We start from the raw sequence: 17,873 nt of genomic DNA, 5'->3' as shown, positions 1-17,873 counted from the left end.
GTATCAATATTCAAGTGTTTTTTTTTTTTTTATGTTTTTCCATTGCAAAAGCCTTGCACGAAAAATGCACGTCCTGCAACGATATACTTTGGGAAAAGCAGTGAAGAATTGAGATGACGCTTTTTTAACACTCTGTTCTTAAACGTGACTTGATCACCTTTAGGTGCACTTCTTCTCATTCTACATGTGACAGGTTGGGTAAAAGTGGAGGACAAATGGAAGAAAGTGTGAGACTGCAGGGTCAGACTACAGAGTTTGTTTGTCGTCTGTTACCATGGTGACCAACATATAAAACAATGACCCATGTTTTTTTTTTTGGGGTTTGTTTTCTAAAACTTGTCCTACAAAAAAAAAAAAAAAAAAAGTTATATCTCTTAGGAGGGGAGGGAAAAAACGAAAACTTGTCGCCCCATCTGGAAGGGGTCTCTGGAAGGCTGTTAAAAGCAGTATTGTCCATGTAATGTATGGACATGTTGTCGTCATCCACAGCAGGGCGTTCTCTCCGGAGACCCTCTTCTCTCTGGCTTGTAGTTCAAGGCCCTAAATTGGGGGGGGGGTCTGCACTTACAATGGGGTTCTGATGATGATTGATGCCATTCCCAAAGCTGAGTCACTTGCAATGTTTTTGTTTTGGGAGTCCCCCCCGTGACTCGCCGGTCATCTCCATGGCTGAGGCTTCTGCCGGCTAATGGTCTGTCTATAAGTCCCTGTTATCTGCTATCATGTTTCATTGTGCAATAATGCACGCGGTCCCTGACCTGCCGTGCATAAAATCACATGCCATGTGCATGCTAGGCTTTATTTTGTTACCTGCTCCGCGTCATGTTTGCTCAGGATCGCAGGCACGTGGCTGAGATTAGTAAATGATTTCAAGGTGCAGAGAGCAGGAACAGTGAGGTTATTCCGGGGTCTAAAGAGCCCTCTTTAATGCCGCTTTATATATATATATATATATATATATTATAGTACAGACCAAAAGTTTGGACACACCTTCTCATTTAAAGATTTTTCTGTATTTTCATGACTATGAAAATTGTACATTCACACTGAAGGCATCAAAACTATGAATTAACACATGTGGAATTATATACTTAACAAAAAAGTGTGAAACAACTGAAAATATGTCTTATATTCTAGGTTATTCAAAGTAGCCACCTTTTGCTTTGATGACTGCTTTGCACACTCTTGGCATTCTCTTGATGAGCTTCAAGAGGTAGTCACCGGAAATGGTTTTCACTTAACAGGTGTGCCCTGTCAGGTTTAATAAGTGGGATTTCTTGCCTTATAAATGGGGTTGGGACCATCAGTTGTGTTGTGCAGAAGTCTGGTGGATACACAGCTGATAGTCCTACTGAATAGACTGTTAGAATTTGTATTCTGGCAAGAAAAAAGCAGCTAAGTAAAGAAAAACGAGTGGCCATCATTAATTTAAGAAATGAAGGTCAGTCAGTCTGAAAAATTGGGCAAACTTTGAATGTGTCCCCAAGTGCAGTTGCAAAAACCATCAAGCGCTACAAAGAAACTGGCTCATATGAGGACCGCCCCAGGAAAGGAAGACCAAGAGTCACCTCTGCTTCTGAGGATAAGTTTATCCGAGTCACCAGCCTCAGAAATCGCAGGTTAACAGCAGCTCAGATTAGAGACCAGGTCAATGGCACACAGAGTTCTAGCAGCAGACACGTCTCTACAACAACTGTTAAGAGGAGACTTTGTGCAGCAGGCCTTCATGGTAAAATAGCTGCTAGGAAACCACTGCTAAGGACAGGCAACAAGCAGAAGAGACTTGTTTGGGCTAAAGAACACAAGGAATGGACATTAGACCAGTGGAAATCTGTGCTTTGGTCTGATGAGTCCAAATTTGAGATCTTTGGTTCCAACCACCGTGTCTTTGTGCGACGCAGAAAAGGTGAAAGGATGGACTCTACATGCCTGGTTCCCACCGTGAAGCATGGAGGAGGAGGTGTGATGGTGTGGGGGTGCTTTGCTGGTGACACTGTTGGGGATTTATTCAAAATTGAAGGCATACTGAACCAGCATGGCTACCACAGCATCTTGCAGCGGCATTCTATTCCATCCGGTTTGCGTTTAGTTGGACCATCATTTATTTTTCAACATGACAATGATCCCAAGCACACCTTCAGGCTGTGTAAGGCTATTTGACCAAGAAGGAGAGTGATGGGGTGCTACGCCAGATGACCTGGCCTCCACAGTCACCAGACCTGAACCCAATCGAGATGGTTTGGGGTGAGCTGGACCGCAGAGTGAAGGCAAAAGGGCCAACAAGTGCTAAGAATCTCTGGGAACTCCTTCAAGATTGTTGGAAGACCATTTCCGGTGACTACCTCTTGAAGCTCATCAAGAGTGCCAAGAGTGTGCAAAGCAGTCATCAAAGCAAAAGGTGGCTACTTTGAAGAACCTAGAATATAAGACGTATTTTCAGTTGTTTCACACTTTTTTGTTAAGTATATAATTCCACATGTGTTAATTCATAGTTTTGATGCCTTCAGTGTGAATGTACAATTTTCAAAGTCATGAAAATACATAAAAATCTTTAAATGAGAAGGTGTGTCCAAACTTTTGGTCTGTACTGTATATATATATATATATATATATATATATATATATATATATATATATATATATATATAATATTTTTTTATAAGCAAATAATAAAGAATACATAAAACAAAAGTGCAAGAAGAAGAACGGACAAAGGTTGTCAGATATATTGTATTTAAAAGGGTTGTCTACTTTTGTAGTTCATTGATGTGATAACTTGCCCTCCACCCCAAATTCTAGAAAATACAAGGTGTCCTGCGGCTGGGTGGGGGGGCCTTCACGGATCGGCTGTCTAATATAGTACTAGCAATGCAGATTGTATGTCGTACGTGGTGTCCCCAAGTATCGAGTTGGCTCAGGAGCTGTTTTACAGCGGTCACATCCATGGTATCGCCCAAAATGTTGAATTAATTAACCTGAGATTTTCAGAATGAAGGGAGCCATACAACTGACTTGGCGCAGAGCCCCCCCTTTACAGGTTCTTACTAGTGTTGAGCGAGTATGTTCTTTGCCGAGTATGCTCGGGCCGAGCTCCAAGTATTTATAGCTGCTCTTTGATATGTTTGAATCGTTCCCGTGTGCATGATTTGCAACTGTTTGACAGCTTTATTACATGTGAGGAATGTGTAAGAAATAGACATTCCTCACATGCAATAAAGCTGTCAAACAGTTGCAAATCATGCACACGGGAGTGATTTAACCTTATCACCGAGCAGCTGTAAATACTCGGAGCTCGGCCCGAGCATACTCAGCGAAAGGGTTAATAGAACATACTCGCTCAACACTGGTTGGCTTGTAGAGAAAATTTGAAGACCAGCAGGAAACTAATGATGGTGCCATAAATTCTTACGGACAGTGGGGACTCTAGACTTCTGATCTCCCCCCCCCCCACCACCTATCATAAAATCACATATCCTGGCAATATGCCATAATTTTATAAGATGAGAATATCCCTTTAACCTCAGGATGACATCCGCCACACCTAAGCTGATCCCAAAGATTCAGGCAATACCTCTGAGTGCTGCGATCGGAGTTGGCAATCGTGGAGTATAGCTGGTGTATTTGGTACTGCGGTAGTGATGTGTGCATTTGATTATTATTTCGCCATTTGTTCCATGGCGCTTTACATGTAAAAACGGGCGTGTATAATAAAAAACAAGTAGAATAATACAAGTGACCGACTGGTACAGGAGTTGAGAACCCTGCCTGCAAGGGCTCACCGTCTACAAGGGATGGGTGAGGATACAGTAGGTGAGGGTAGAGCTGGTCGTGCAGCGGTATGGTGGAGCGAGGGTTGCTGCAGGTTGTAGGCTTGTCAGAAGAGGTCTTCAGGTTCCTTTTGAAGGTTTCCATGGTAGAAGAGAGTCTGATATGTTGGGGTAGAGAGTTCCAGAGAAGGGGGGGATGCACGGGAGAAATCTTGTATGCGATTGTGGAAAGAGGAGATAAGAGGGGAGTAGAGAAGGAGATCTTGTGAGGATCGGAGGATGCGTGCAGGTATGTACTGGGAGACTAGGTCACAGATATATGGAGGAGACAGGTTGTGGATGGCTTTGTACGCCAAGGTTAGGGTTTTGAACTGAAGTCTCTGGGCAATGCGGAGCCAGTGAAGGGATTGACAGAGGAAGAGTCCGGGGAATAGCGGGGGGGGACAGGTGGATTAGTCGGGCATCAGAGTTTAGGATAGATTGGAAGGGAGGCCACAGAGCAGTAGGTTGCAGTAGTCGAGGCGGCTGATGAGAATGTGGACTAGTGTTTTTGCAGATTCTTGATTTAACTCTTTTCTGACGTGAGGCGTAATAATATGCCCCTGTGCCCTGTATTATTACGTCTCATCAATCGCGCCTGCACAGAAGCTGTGCGGGCGCGATCGCCGCCAGGTGTCAACTGACAGCTGTCACTCGGCACTCAGTGCCAGGAGCGGTCCCCGCACCGCTTCCGGCACTTCAACCCCCCCTAATTGTTGCAATCGCATCATTTAATGAGTGAGCAGATGGACAAAAGCCCCTCTGCTCTTGGATCTGAGACCCCACAACGTCATTGCAGGGTCCCGATCGTTGCCATCGTGACCCGATGTTGTCATGACAACATCCGGGTCACCAGGCACTAGCAAGCTAGTTTGATCATGCACAGTGCATGATCAAACATGCTTTCTTGCAGTGCAGCGCTGCCAGCCCGCATAGCATAGGGATGCTCCTGCATCCCCATGCTATACAAGCGATCGATCAGCCTACAAAAAATGAAAGTCCCATAGTAAGACAAAGTAAAAGTGTGGGGGGGGACTAAGCAAAAAATGATGCTTTATCATACCGCCAATCAAAAAGACTAATGTAAATAATAATGGTACCTCTGAAAACGTCATCTTGTCCAACAAAAACCAAGCCGCTATACAGCTCCATTAGTAGAAAAATAAGTTATAGCTCTCAGAATAAAGTGATGCAAAAATTTTTTTTTCTATAAAATAGTTTTTATTGTGTAAAAGCGCCAAAACATAAAAAAAATATGAATGTAGTATCGCTGTTTTTTGTTTATTTTGCCTCACAAAAATCGGAACAGAAAGCGATCAAAAAATGTCACATGCCTGAAAATTGTTCCAATAAAAACAACTTATCCCGCAAAAAACTAGCCGTCACATGACTGTCGGCCGAAATCTGGAAAAATGATAGCTCTCAAAATATAACGATGCAAGAACTAGTGTTTGCAACAAAAAAAAGTGTCTTTTAGTGTGTGACCTCTGCCAAATAGCGATGAGCGAGCATGCTCGTGACACCCGCAGACCATTCCATCAAAGTCTGCGTTCCAAAATGTCACGCCTTCCCTTCCGAGTCCTGACATACGCCCAAACAGTAGTTTTCTCCCACATATGGAGGTATCGGCATACTCAGGAGAAATTACTCAAGAACTTTTGGGGTCCAATTTCTCCTGTTACCCTTGTGAAAAAAAAAAAAAAAAAAATTAAGGCTAAAAGATGATTTTTGTGGAATAAAAAAGTGATTTTTTTTTATTTTTGTATTTTCATGGCTCTACATTATAAACTTTCGTGAAACACTTGGGGGTTCAAAGTGCTCACCACACATCTAGATAATTTCCCTGAGGGGTCTAATTTCCAAAATGGTGTTACTTGGGGGTTTCCACTGTTTAGGCACATCGGGGGCTCCCCAAACGAGACATGGCGTCCGCTAATTATGCCAGCAAATTTTACATTCAAAAAGTCAAATGGCGCTCCTTCCCTTCCGAGCCCAAATAGTATCCCCCCCACACACACACACACACACACATATGGGGTATCTGTGTGCTCAGGAGAAATTGTACAACAAATTTTGGGGTAAATTTTTTTTTTTCCTGTTACCCTTGCGGGAAAAAAAAAAAAAAAAAAAAATTGGGTCTAAAATAAAATTATTGTGAAAAAAAGTTAAATCTTCATTTTTTCCTTTCACATTCCATTAATTACTGTGAAGCATCTGAAGGGTTAATAGACTTATTGAATGTGGTTTTGAGTACCTTGAGGGGTGTAGTTTTTAGAATGGTGTCACTTTTGGGTATTTTCTGTCACATAGACCCCTCAAAGGGACTTCAAATGTGGTGATGTTCCTTTAAAAAAAAAAAAAATTTTGTAAATTTTGTTCGAAAATTAGAGATCGCTGGTTAACTTTTAACCCTTACAACTTCCTAAAATTCTGCTGATGTAAAGTAGACATGTGGGAAATGTTAATAAATAACTATTGTGTGACATATCTCTCTGATTTAAGGGCAGTAAAATTCAAAGTTTGAAAACTGCAAAATGTTCTAAATTTTTCACATTTCCGATTTTTTTTTTACAAATAAATAGAAGACATATGAAATAAATTTTACCACTATCGTGAAGTACAATATGTCTCGAATAAACAGTCACCGAATCAGTGGGATTCGTTGAAGCGTTCCAGAGTTATTGCCTCAAAGTGACAGTGGTCAGAAATGTAAAAATTGGCCCGGTCATTAACTTGCAAACCACCTTCGGGGGGGGTAAAGGGGTTGAGAAATGTGCGGATCCGGGGGATATTTGAGTTCAATTTGGCAGAAAGTGGAAAGTGCTTGGATCTGAGGTTTGAATGAGAGATCAGAGTCAAGCGTTAACCACCTGAGGCAGCGAGAGTGGGCAGCCATTGACTTTAACCGATAGTTCTGTTTGGGGGGCTGAATGAGATGGAGGAAAGATGATGAATTCAGTTTTGTCCATGTTAAGTTTTAGAAATCTATCAGAGAAGGATGAAATAGCAGACAGACATTGTGGGATTCTGGTTAGTAGGGAGGAGATATCGGGTCCAGATAGGTAGATCTGTGTGTCATCACCATAGAGGTGATAATGAAAGCCATGAGACTATATGAGCTGTCCCAGGCCGAAGGTGTAGATGAAGAAGAGGAGGGGTCCTAGAACTGAACCTTGGGGGACACCGACAGATAGGGGGTGAGATGAGGAGGTGGTGTGTGAGTGGGAGACACTGAATGTCCGGTCTGTTAGGTATGAGGAGATCCAAGATAGGATGAAGTCTGTGATGCCGAGAGATGAGTCTGTAGTAAGAAGGAATGGTCCACTGCAGGGCTGTGGAGTCGGTGCTCATTTTGGCGGAGTCGGTATAAAATGGACCGACTCCGACTCCTAAAATATTTAATAAATTGGGTGCAGTAGATCAATGCAGAATGTGCTGAATATTTTTTCATAGGAATTTGGGAAAGTTATGAAATGTCCTATAAATGGCTGTTCTATTCCTGATCTAAGGTTACATTCACACACAGCGTTTTTTGAGGATACGTTTTTCAGCTGCAAAAGCAGATCAGCTTTTTTTAAAAAAAACGCATCACCTGAAAGGTTTTTGAGCTCATAGATAATGTTTTCAATAGCAAAAGCAGATTAGAAAAACGCCGAACAAATTGACATGCTCATTCTTTGTGAAAGAGATTAGCGGAGGCGCTCCCATGGATAATGATAGAGACTCCACTGTAAGGTTAGTGGAAACGTTCCAATAGGCTCGCAGGTGACTGCTCAAAAGCGCATAGGTTCAAGATATAAAAATTTATTTGGAATTAAAAGCCACTCAAGGGATGAGTGGTTGACATATAATGGTACAACGCGTTTCTGCTCTCAAGGAGCCTTCATCAGGTGCATGTTGAGCTATACAATATACAAGCTTTAAATACCCTGTTTGTATAGTAAGGGGTGCGGCTCTCTCCCCATGCATTGGGCTGAACTTCATTATATCAAACAGCCGACACCTTCCCACCCGCACACAGGCTGCAAGAACACTCCATCCCAACCACACAAAAAAGGAGAAAAAAAAAGCCCGCCAGTATCCAAAAAATGACCCGCATACACATGAAATACATAATTAATTGAAAGGATACTGTAGCTGTCATCTGTCTATCACTCTGTCTATCCCTCCCTGTATCTATCTATCCGTTCACCTATCCTTTCATTTATCCCTCCAGCTATCCATCCATATGGCTATCTATCATCTGTCTATCCATATATTTATCCATCCATCCATCCCTGTATCTATCTATCTCTCCATCTATCCATCCCTCTATTTACCTATCCATCCCTCTATTAATCTATTTATTCCTCCATCTATCCCACTCTCTATCTATCCATCCATCCCTCAATCTATCTAGCCCTCTGACTTTATCTATTTAAATATAAGCAATATATGTGGGAGTCGGAGTAAGGGAAATTGAGGAGTCTGAGTCGCAGGTTTGGCTTACCGACTCCACAGCCCTGGTCCACTGTGTAGAAGGCAGATGACAGGTCCAGGAGGAGGACAGAGTAGTGTCACTTGGATTTAGCAGTTAGGTCAGTGGTGACTTTAGTCAGGTCAGTTTCAGTGGAGTGATGCGGTCAGGAGCCAGGTTGTAGGCAGTCAGAGAGGGAGTAGGAGGAGAGGTGGTGGGACAGTTCAGGATGGACAATGCTGTTCCAGTAGTTTTGAGGTATGGCGGAGAAGTTATATTGGGGCGATAGCTAGACACAGAGGATGGGTCAAGAGAGGGCTGTTTGAGGATGGGTGTGATCGAGGCATGTTTAAAGCATGAGGGGAAGACACCAGTTGTTAGTGACAGGTTGAAGAGATAAGTTAGGATTGGGATGAAGACTGGTGAGGTTTGGGATGAGTTGGGATGGGATTCGGTCAAGTGCACAGATAAGTGATCTGGAGCGTGGAAAGGAAAGTTGATCTTCCGTAAGGGTATGTGCACACGATGCAGAAATGCTCAGGATTTTTTCCTGAGCGTTTCTGCATCTCTCTGGCAGGAAAAAACGCATGCGGATTGTACATGCGGTTTCCTGCCAGGGACATGCGGAAATGAAGCGGTCTTCACTTTCATTTCCGCATGCGGGTTGACAAGCGCTTCCCAAGCGATTTTAGCATCACTTGGAAAGTGCTTGTCAACTTCACACTATATAAATCCATGCAGCCGGCATGGATTTATATAGTGTGTGATGTCAAAAAATAAAAAATAAATCTATACTTTACCCTCTGATGGCCCCCAGTGTCCTGCTTCATCGGTCCCGGCTGCCGGCAGTGAAGACTGTAGGACCTTCCGGACGTCAGCGTCACGTGACCCGTCACATGACTCTGACGTCAGCGAAGGTCCTTCATTCAACCGCGAAGTGCGCGGGAAGCCGGCAGGACGCAGCGCAGGCCGTCAGAAGGTGAGAATATATATATTTTTTATTTTATTCTTTTTTTTTTAATGGTACCTGGGTCTGGATGAGAGTCCTCTCATCCACACCCGGGTACCATCCGCACATTAGACCGCATGAAAAGCGCATCAACATATACAGTGATGCGGATTCCATGCGGTCTAATGCAAGTCAATGGCGGCAAAAGAGCAGCGTTTCCGCAAAATTAATTGACATGCTGCGGATTTTTGACCGCAGCGTTTACGCTGCGGAAAAATCCGCATCATGGGCACAGCACATGCGGATTTCCATTGGGGAACATTGCTGCCCTTCTACCATGCGTTTTTCATGCGTTTCCGCGGCGTTTACGCAACTGCAAAAACGCCGCGGAAACGCATGAAAAACGCATCGTGTGAACTCAGCCTAATGGTGGAGAAGCTGGTTTTGGAGGGGGAGGGCTGAGTATTTATAAGGAGGGGCTGTGTAGACTGTAGACCAAAGCTTTCTCTGTTAGCCTCATTCTTCAAGCAGAAAATTGATAAGGCTATGTGCCCACGATGCAGAAATGCTCAGGATTTTTTCCTGAGCGTTTCTGCATCTCCCTGGCAGAAAAAAACGCATGCGGATTGTACATGCATTTTTCCTGCCAGGAACATGGGGATGTGAAGCGTTTTTCACATTCATTTCCGCATGCGGGTTCACAAGCGCTTGCCAAGCGATTTTAGCATCACTTGGAAAGTGCTTGACAACTTGGTCACACTATATAAATCCATGCAATCGGCATGGATTTATATAGTGTGACCGTAAAAGAATGGTAAAAAATAAATCTATACTTTCCTTCCAATGACCCCCGGAGTCTTCATTCGCTCCGTCCTGGCTTGCTGGCAGCTTGCGATACACTACACTGAAGGACCTGCTGTCACATGACTGACGTCAGCGCAGGTCCTTCAGTCCACCGCGAGCTGCCGGCAAGCAAAGACAAGCGCAGCAGGGCCATCAGAAGGTAAGTATAATATTTATTTTTTATTTTATTCTTTTTTTTTTACAGGTACTATGGTACCTGGGTCTGGAGGAGAGTCTCCTGTCCTCCACACCCGGGTACCATCTGCACATTGAAACGCATGGAATCCGCATGCAGTGATGCAGATTCCATGCGCTCCAATGCAAGTCAATGGCAGCAAAAATGCAGCGCTTCCGCAAAATAATTGGTAGTTCTGCGTTTTTTCCCGCAATGATAACCCGCAACGGAAATTTCCGCAGCATGTGCACAGCACATGCGGATTATCATTGGGGAACATGGCAGGCCTTCTACCATGCATTTTTTAAGCGTTTCTGCAGCGTTTTTGCCGCTGCAGAAACGCTTAAAAAACGCATCGTTGGCACACAGCCAAAGTCTTCAGCTGAGGTAAGAGGAGATGGAGCAGGTGCTGGGGGATGGAGGAGAGAATTGAAAGTGTTGAATAGCTGTTTAGAGTTGTAGGACAGCAAGCATATGAGGGATGAGAAGTAGTTTTTTTTTGCTGCAGTGAGTGTTTACTTGAAATTGGTGAGGGATTTTGACTGTGATGAAGTGCTTGTTTGTGTGGGATCTTTTCCATCTCTGCTAAGCAACCCTGGAAGCCTGCCTTATTTCTTTAGTCAGGCTGGTGTGCCAGGGTTGCCTGTTGAATGTGCGAACTTTGCTATGTGTGAGGTGGGGTGACCAATTCAAGAGCTTCAGCTGTTCTGGTGTTATATAAAGCGGCAGCAGCATCTGCACAGTGTAAGGAACCGGAACCTATGTGATTATCTCAACTAATAACTACTAAAATATCAAAATATTTTTCCCCCAAAAAATTGCAGAATGTATTTTTTTTTTTTTCACAAAAATTAAAAAAATTGAATAAAAAGAGATCAGAAGATCAGAAGGTCTTAGACCCCAAAATGACACCAATAAAAACTACTGCAAACAGTGATGTAAAGTCGTCGATTTGAAAAGTAAAAAAAAAAAAAAAAAAAAAAAGTTCTGGCTTCCGGAATTTAGCAATTAAAGCAAAAGTTATAATATTGCAGTTTTATTTTATATTTTTTAGTATCTAAAAAAAAAACAAAAAAAAAAAACATGAATTTGAGATCGATGTAACAGACAGTAAAAACAAAACTTCCAAAAAAGTATTCTTTTTTTCCTTATTATATGGTAAAATGAATGGTACCGTTCGAAACTACAACTTGAAAATACAAAAATAAAAAGTCTTTTTTATGAAGGAACAAAACCGAAAGCACTTGTGGTAACTTGCCGACCAGACTCATCCGGCCTCTCTCTTCACCGTCCGCAAACGCCGGGAACACCAACGGATCATGACAGCGTGTCCACCGCACACTATTTCTTTTAAGATTTCTTCAAACATTTTTGAAGATTGTTCCTGTCTTAGCTCATTAACAAAAGTATGGAGGAATTTATACTACTTTTCACTTATATATCCGCGCTTCATTTTCTGTCCCTTATTGCTTTATCTGTATTGAATGTCCCAGTAGAGAGATTATAATTCCGCAGGAAAAAAATAAAAATAAAACCTCAAGACAAGATTGTAGCATCTTTTTCTTAAAATGCTTCTTTAAAATACATTCTGCATCTTTATCCTTTCCCGATGGCTCCTGAGAAGCAATTTTACTCCCAGTTCTCTGTCCATTAGCTTTATGAGGAATGAAACACTTACACCCCCCACCTGCCGCACCGCCAGCGCCTCCGGATATCACATTGATCCAGATTTAAGGCTTCTTTTGAGATTTTCCAATTCTCTTGAATTTCAAGTGTTCTGTGTCACGCTCCCTCTCCCCGACACCCGAGGAGTCTCTCAATGGTTTGGTAATTGAAACTCTTTATGTCTAGGGGTAAGTGGCTTCCACAAACGGATTACCGTGCCAACTTTCCCAATATTTCTCCACCTGGTGGTTTCTCTTTAACAGATTTATTACTTAAAGGCTTCTTATTTTAAGCATTTAAGTTGAGCAGAGGAATTTGCAAGATCAGATGGAAGTTTTTTTGTTTGTTTTTTTTGCCCCTGAAGTGACCGCACACTTAAGAATAATATATTCTTGTAAGATTAGTGTGTCCCATATAAATGAACAGTCTCTTCCCCGTTAGCATGTAAGTCCTGTAAGGCCGAGTATTGCATGTTCAACAGACAGAAAATAAGTAAAAAAAAAAAAAAACACAGATGGAGCCCTTATTGCCCACTTCCCTGTTGGCCTAGTATGGAGTGTTGAATGCCCACTTCTCAGACAGTATAGGCATGGAGGGGTGAATACCTTCTTTTATGGCACTCTAGGTACGGCGGGGCGACTGCCCCCCACCTTCCCCTGGCGGCCTAGGCACGGCGGGGCGACTGCCCTCTTACCTTACCATGTATTCTGGCTGATTTCAAACCCTTATCGAACTCAAGTAGGTCAACGTTCATGGACCGTCTAAAACTTTGGGCAAGAACAATTGTTCCCACACAGCAGCATACAGTCGGCAGCACATGCCTACTTTACGCCATGTGATGTGCTGCTGATATCGATGATTTTCATGCCTGTATAAATGATTTTATCATCTGAAAAACAAGCATTTTGCTCATTAGTTGAGTTTCGGGCAGCATTTTTACATCAACTGGTATCCGAGAATCAGTGCTGGCCATTTTTCAGCTGTACTAAATGGTCTTTACAATCCAAAAGGGACGCGGGAAGGAGCCGGTAGGTGAGAGTCCAAGCTGTTAATATGCAATATGGCAGCAGGAGAGTTTTTGTGGTTGTAGGCGTTTTCTTTTTGTAGATGCAGAGTTTCAGGCTTCTTTCAAACATTTTGATTATTGGAAGAGAATCTCGATGTGTTGTCCAAGAGTATGGGGGGGATACACGACAGATTATGTGGGGAGATTGGAGAGGACAGGAGGGTTTTTTGTGTCATTGTCAGTAGTTTGAATCTGATTCTGCAATTGGTTATTGACATGGGAAACAAAAATTGACAACTTTGATTGTCGTATAAGGAGTCGGGAAGGAATTTTTTTGTACAAGGGGTCAATAGCATCTGCTGCTTCTGGATTTTGCCATCTTTTGGATCAACAAGTTCTATTTTCGGTTGACCTTGATGGATTTGTCATCTTTCAACCTTTAAAACTAAGCATGTGAATCTCCGCTCCATTCAAGACTGGGCTTTGCAGTCCTAGGTTCCAGGGCCCCTTTCTTAGATTGGTGCGGGACCCCCAACTATCATTAAGTTATCCCTTTGCCAAGGGATTAGGGGGTAATTTACACTCTGGATTTTGTTGCTTCCATTCTCGCGATCCCTAACGATCATACATTTATCACCTATCCGACCCCCAGAAGTCCTGGTTATTCACTTATACGAGGTGTGCAGATTTTCGGGAATGGATTGTCTAAGTATTATTTTTCCTATCTCGGGTATTTGTTTGTTCAGTTATATATCATTTTTTTTTTTTTTTTTTTTTATGGCGGCTTTCTGCACTTCCGGTTACATTTACACTTAAAGTAATTTCTGAAAGTAGGTGAAAAATAAATGTTTTTGCATAGGAACGCAGGATAATGTCACTTTGAGTGATTTTTGATTTTTCAAGCCTGCTCGAAACAATTTTCCAGGCGAGCCGCAGACTCGACAACGTCAGCTTCTCAGAATGGATTTTCTGCACATTTCCGCGGCGGCTGCCGTTCCTTTTTCGATTGTTAACATCTCAAACTGAATGATTGCAGTGGAAGGGAATTTGTGTAAGGTATCTGTAATCATAGGGGAGAGCATTAAAACGGTTTCCTCTCAATAGTTGTAAATATAATTGACGTATGTTACCGCAGCGGCGACTGAAGAGCTCATTAATCGGTCATTTACTTTGCCTATCAACCTGCTCTTTTCTTGCCGCTAACATTTCGGATATACTTTTTTTTGTTAAAGAGCAAATAATTTTATTTCTGAACTGCTGACATTCTCAATATTTTATTTTTTTTTGCTTTCTTGTGACACGTTGGTGCTGGTACCGCATCAGATTACATCTGTCAGCCCCTCCCTGAAGCAAGATTAAGGCTACCATGTCGCTTAAAATCAAATCCGGTGCCAATTTTATAACCAAAATTTCACAATAAGCAACTTTTAAGAAATCAGAGTCTCCAGGGAACCACCGTAAAGACGGACAGACGCGCAGTAGACCTTTTTATTTTATTTTTTTATGGCGTGTTTTCACCACGGGGATAACTTCCAAACTTGAGAGAACTTCCGGCTTTCATTCCGAAGACATCAATTCTAGGTTTTGCCTTCACTTTCTGACCGGTAAAGGATCCTCAGCGCTGGTTATCCTGTGCTGTAGTTGACTGGTGCACCGCTGTGCAGGGGGCACGACGCTAAACCTGCTCTGCAGGGGGTTCAATCTCCGCATTGGCACTGGTCTTGGTAGTCCGACCATAGCAAAATCTTTAACTGATCCTAACCATGTAGAAATCGTTTTATTGGCTTGTGCTGATTAACCAGGTATACATATAATACTACGTTGCTCATGGACGTGTTTTGCACCATAAATCTTGACACATGCACATGTCTTTTTCCCTTTTCCAGGTAGCATTGACCAAGCGAGCTGATCCAGCTGAGCTGAGAACTATATTTGTCAAGGTAAGGGCTTTTTTTTTTTTTTTTTTTTTTGTGGACCATAAAATGCTCTTGATTGAAGGGGTATTCCATGCACAAAAAAAAAAAACTATTTGGCTGTGCCTTTTGAGTCCCCAAAAACTCTTAACTTTTATTTTTGTATTTTTTCCTGTTCACTTTAGCCCCTGTAATTAACATCTTGAAATTCATGCCAGCTCTCCCTCTGTAACTAAATTTCGCAATACACAGAGCTGTATTTCTCCCACACACTTCACCTACAAAGCACCATCCTGAGACTACTGTACAGTCTCAAGATGGACAGTTTCTCTTTATAACTTTCCTCCTGTTTCACCTAGTGTGTGCTATCCTGAGACTCCTGTAGTCAGTAATGTTTCAGGTGCTGAGTCATGTAGTTGATTCATTTATTATAGTATAATCTAGCTCTCGGGAAGACCCAGCACCATCCCCTCTTGCCAAAGTCAGAAACTGATAAGATTACTTGTTCTGTGAGGAGCCAGCAATGTCCTCTCCCTCCCTGTGCACATCTCCAGTCACTGTAAGTTTGACGATGATTACAGGCCCCACCCCTCAATGACCTCACCATTTAGAGCTGCTGGCTGAGCCAATCAAAATAGGCAGGAAATCTCTGTAGTCTGTGCTTGGAACGGACTGTAGCGGGAAGTAAAGAAGTCGGGTCCCATCAAAACATGCGACAGCTCAGGAACAGAACAGAATTTTAACATCAAGTTAATTATGAAGTTTCTTCATTTCTCATAGGCTTTACACTACTTTAATAATCTGTATCCAGAAAAACCCCTTTTAAGTTTTTTTTGTTTTTTTTTGCCTTGTTTTTTATAGTATGCCAGCGTGGAAAAAGATGGAGACCGTTTTATGTCACCAGTTGACTTCGTTAGACGTTACCTGAACTTCACGGGAGATGGAGAACCAAATCCCAAAACAGTCCAGCTCCTGGCGGGGGTGGTGGATCAGACCAAAGACGGGTGAGTCCATGTATATTCAATTTTATTGTTTCTATTTAATATTGATATGCTAGAGGGTTTTGTAAGGTGCAGACCCCCTTTTTTATTTTCCTTGTCCTGTATTCATTTCAAATAAAAAGATTAAGCCGCTTTGCTGTAGATCTTGACTTGAAAACTCAAATTTTTTTTTTTACCTTTGCAGACATAGTAAGATTGCAGGATAAGGCTGCGTGCCCACAATGCGGATTTAATGCATTTCCGCCTCGAAAACGCATTAAAAACGCATGTTAAGTTGTCTGCCATGTTTCCCAATGATAATCTGCATCCACAGCACCACCATTAATTTTGTAGAGTTGCGGCAAAATCGCCACCATTGACTTGTATTGAACCGCATAACATCCGCATGACTACAAGTATGCATGCGGATGTTATGCGATTCAATACGCGGATGGTACCCGGGTCAGGAGAAGACTCTCCTCCAGACCCGGGTACCATAGTACCTGTAGTTAAAAAATAATTAAAATTAAAAAAAAAAAAACACATACTCACCTTCTGATGACCCCTGTTGCGTGCCCTGTCACTTGACTAAATGATGTCATGGAAGGTCCTTTTACACCACCGTGAGCAACCGAAGACACTGGACGCACCGGAGGAGTAGACCGGGGGCCATTGGAAGGTGAGCATAATGTTGTTTTTTCTTTTTTGCAGCATCGTAACTTGGTCACACTATATAAATCCATGCCGGTTGCATGGATTTATATAGTGTGACCAAGTTGTCAAGCACTTTCCAAGTGATGCTAAAATCGCTTGGAAAAGCTCTTGATAACCCGTATGCGAAATCGCATGTTCAAAACGCTTCACAAACACTTCTACCTAGCAGGAAATCCGCATGCACAATCCGCATGCACAATCCGCATGCACAATCCGCATGCACAATCCGCATGCACAATCCGCATGCACAATCCGCATGCACAATCCGCATGCGTTCTTTCTGCCAGGGAGATGCAGAAACGCTCAGGAAAAATCCGCAGCATTTCTGCGTCGTGGGCACATAGCCTTAGACTCTGTGAAGCTTTTTGTCTCCCAGATGTCTCTTAATTCTTAACTTACTGCATAGTTGTTAAAGAAGTCGTAAAGACAGGTCAGCAATACCCGATCAGATGGGGGTCTGCCCCTGATACCATGCTTGCTTAGTCATGCAGGCTTGGGATTTCAGCAAGAGAAGCTGGCGATCAGACTGTCTAGTTTGATATCACATCCTATATATACCACGTGCTTTATTTTCTTTTTTCTTTAATTTGCATAGAAGCCAATCAATGATCGACATGTGCCAGAGGCAACTGTCAGGAAATCTTGCAGATGTATAAATCTGAAGTATACTGCAAACACTGACTGCACCCCTATAAAACATTGACAGGAATCAACAGGATTCATGTTTTCTTTTTTTTTTTTTGTTTTGTCCTGGATGTAATTAATCAGGAATTGGATCAGAGTAGGAAACCTTTCCTTTATTAAAGACCTCCCTCATCTCCTAAAACGAGGTGCAATCCTGTCCTTGGCATCAGGGCTGTGGAGTCGGTAAGCCAAACCTGCGACTCCGACTCCTCAATTTCTCTTTCACCGACTCACACATATATTGCTTATATTTAAGTGAAAAATTTACTGTAGTACAATGTGAACATCAGACATTTAAGCATTTTTATGATACAATAATCAAGATATTTAGATAGAATATAATGATGGATAGATAGAGGGATGGATGGAGGGATAAAGTGTGATAGACAGATGACAGCTACAGACAGCAAATAGTACATTGCACATATCGCACATATAGTTCACACACATTGTACAGAGAGCACATAATAATCACCTACAATATTAGCATTAGTTACCTTCCTGTGACAGAGATGAGCAGTAGTACTTTCATTTTCTCCACGTAGGGGCCCAGGAATCTGATCCTGTGCAGGGCAGGAACCCCTCCCCCTCCTCTCTCTGGTGAAGATGGCAGAAGACAGGACAGAGGAGGGGAGATTGCCCCCTGCAGTCTGGAGCCAGTGCAGGACGGGAGCACTGCAGC

At 42.5% G+C, this 17,873-nt stretch overlaps 1 protein-coding gene across 1 annotated transcript in view; it reads left to right on the top strand.

Annotated features, from left to right (window-relative positions):
- The window catches only part of SLC25A13 (solute carrier family 25 member 13), a 109,443-nt gene that overhangs the window by 7,712 nt on the left and 83,858 nt on the right, over positions 1–17,873 (top strand). Inside the window, exons 2-3 of the mRNA XM_073677316.1 lie at positions 14,787–14,840; positions 15,675–15,817. Of these exons, the coding sequence (XP_073533417.1) occupies positions 14,787–14,840; positions 15,675–15,817 (197 nt within the window). The remainder of the gene's footprint in view (positions 1–14,786; positions 14,841–15,674; positions 15,818–17,873) is intronic.

This window comes from Phyllobates terribilis, unplaced genomic scaffold, assembly GCF_046119375.1.
Source record: "Phyllobates terribilis strain yellow unplaced genomic scaffold, ASM4611937v1 Scaffold_4__5_contigs__length_816908805, whole genome shotgun sequence".
NCBI classification, from domain to species: domain Eukaryota; kingdom Metazoa; phylum Chordata; class Amphibia; order Anura; family Dendrobatidae; genus Phyllobates; species Phyllobates terribilis.
The sequence above is the reverse complement of the archived record's forward strand: the minus strand, read 5'-3'. Positions and strand labels throughout refer to the sequence as shown.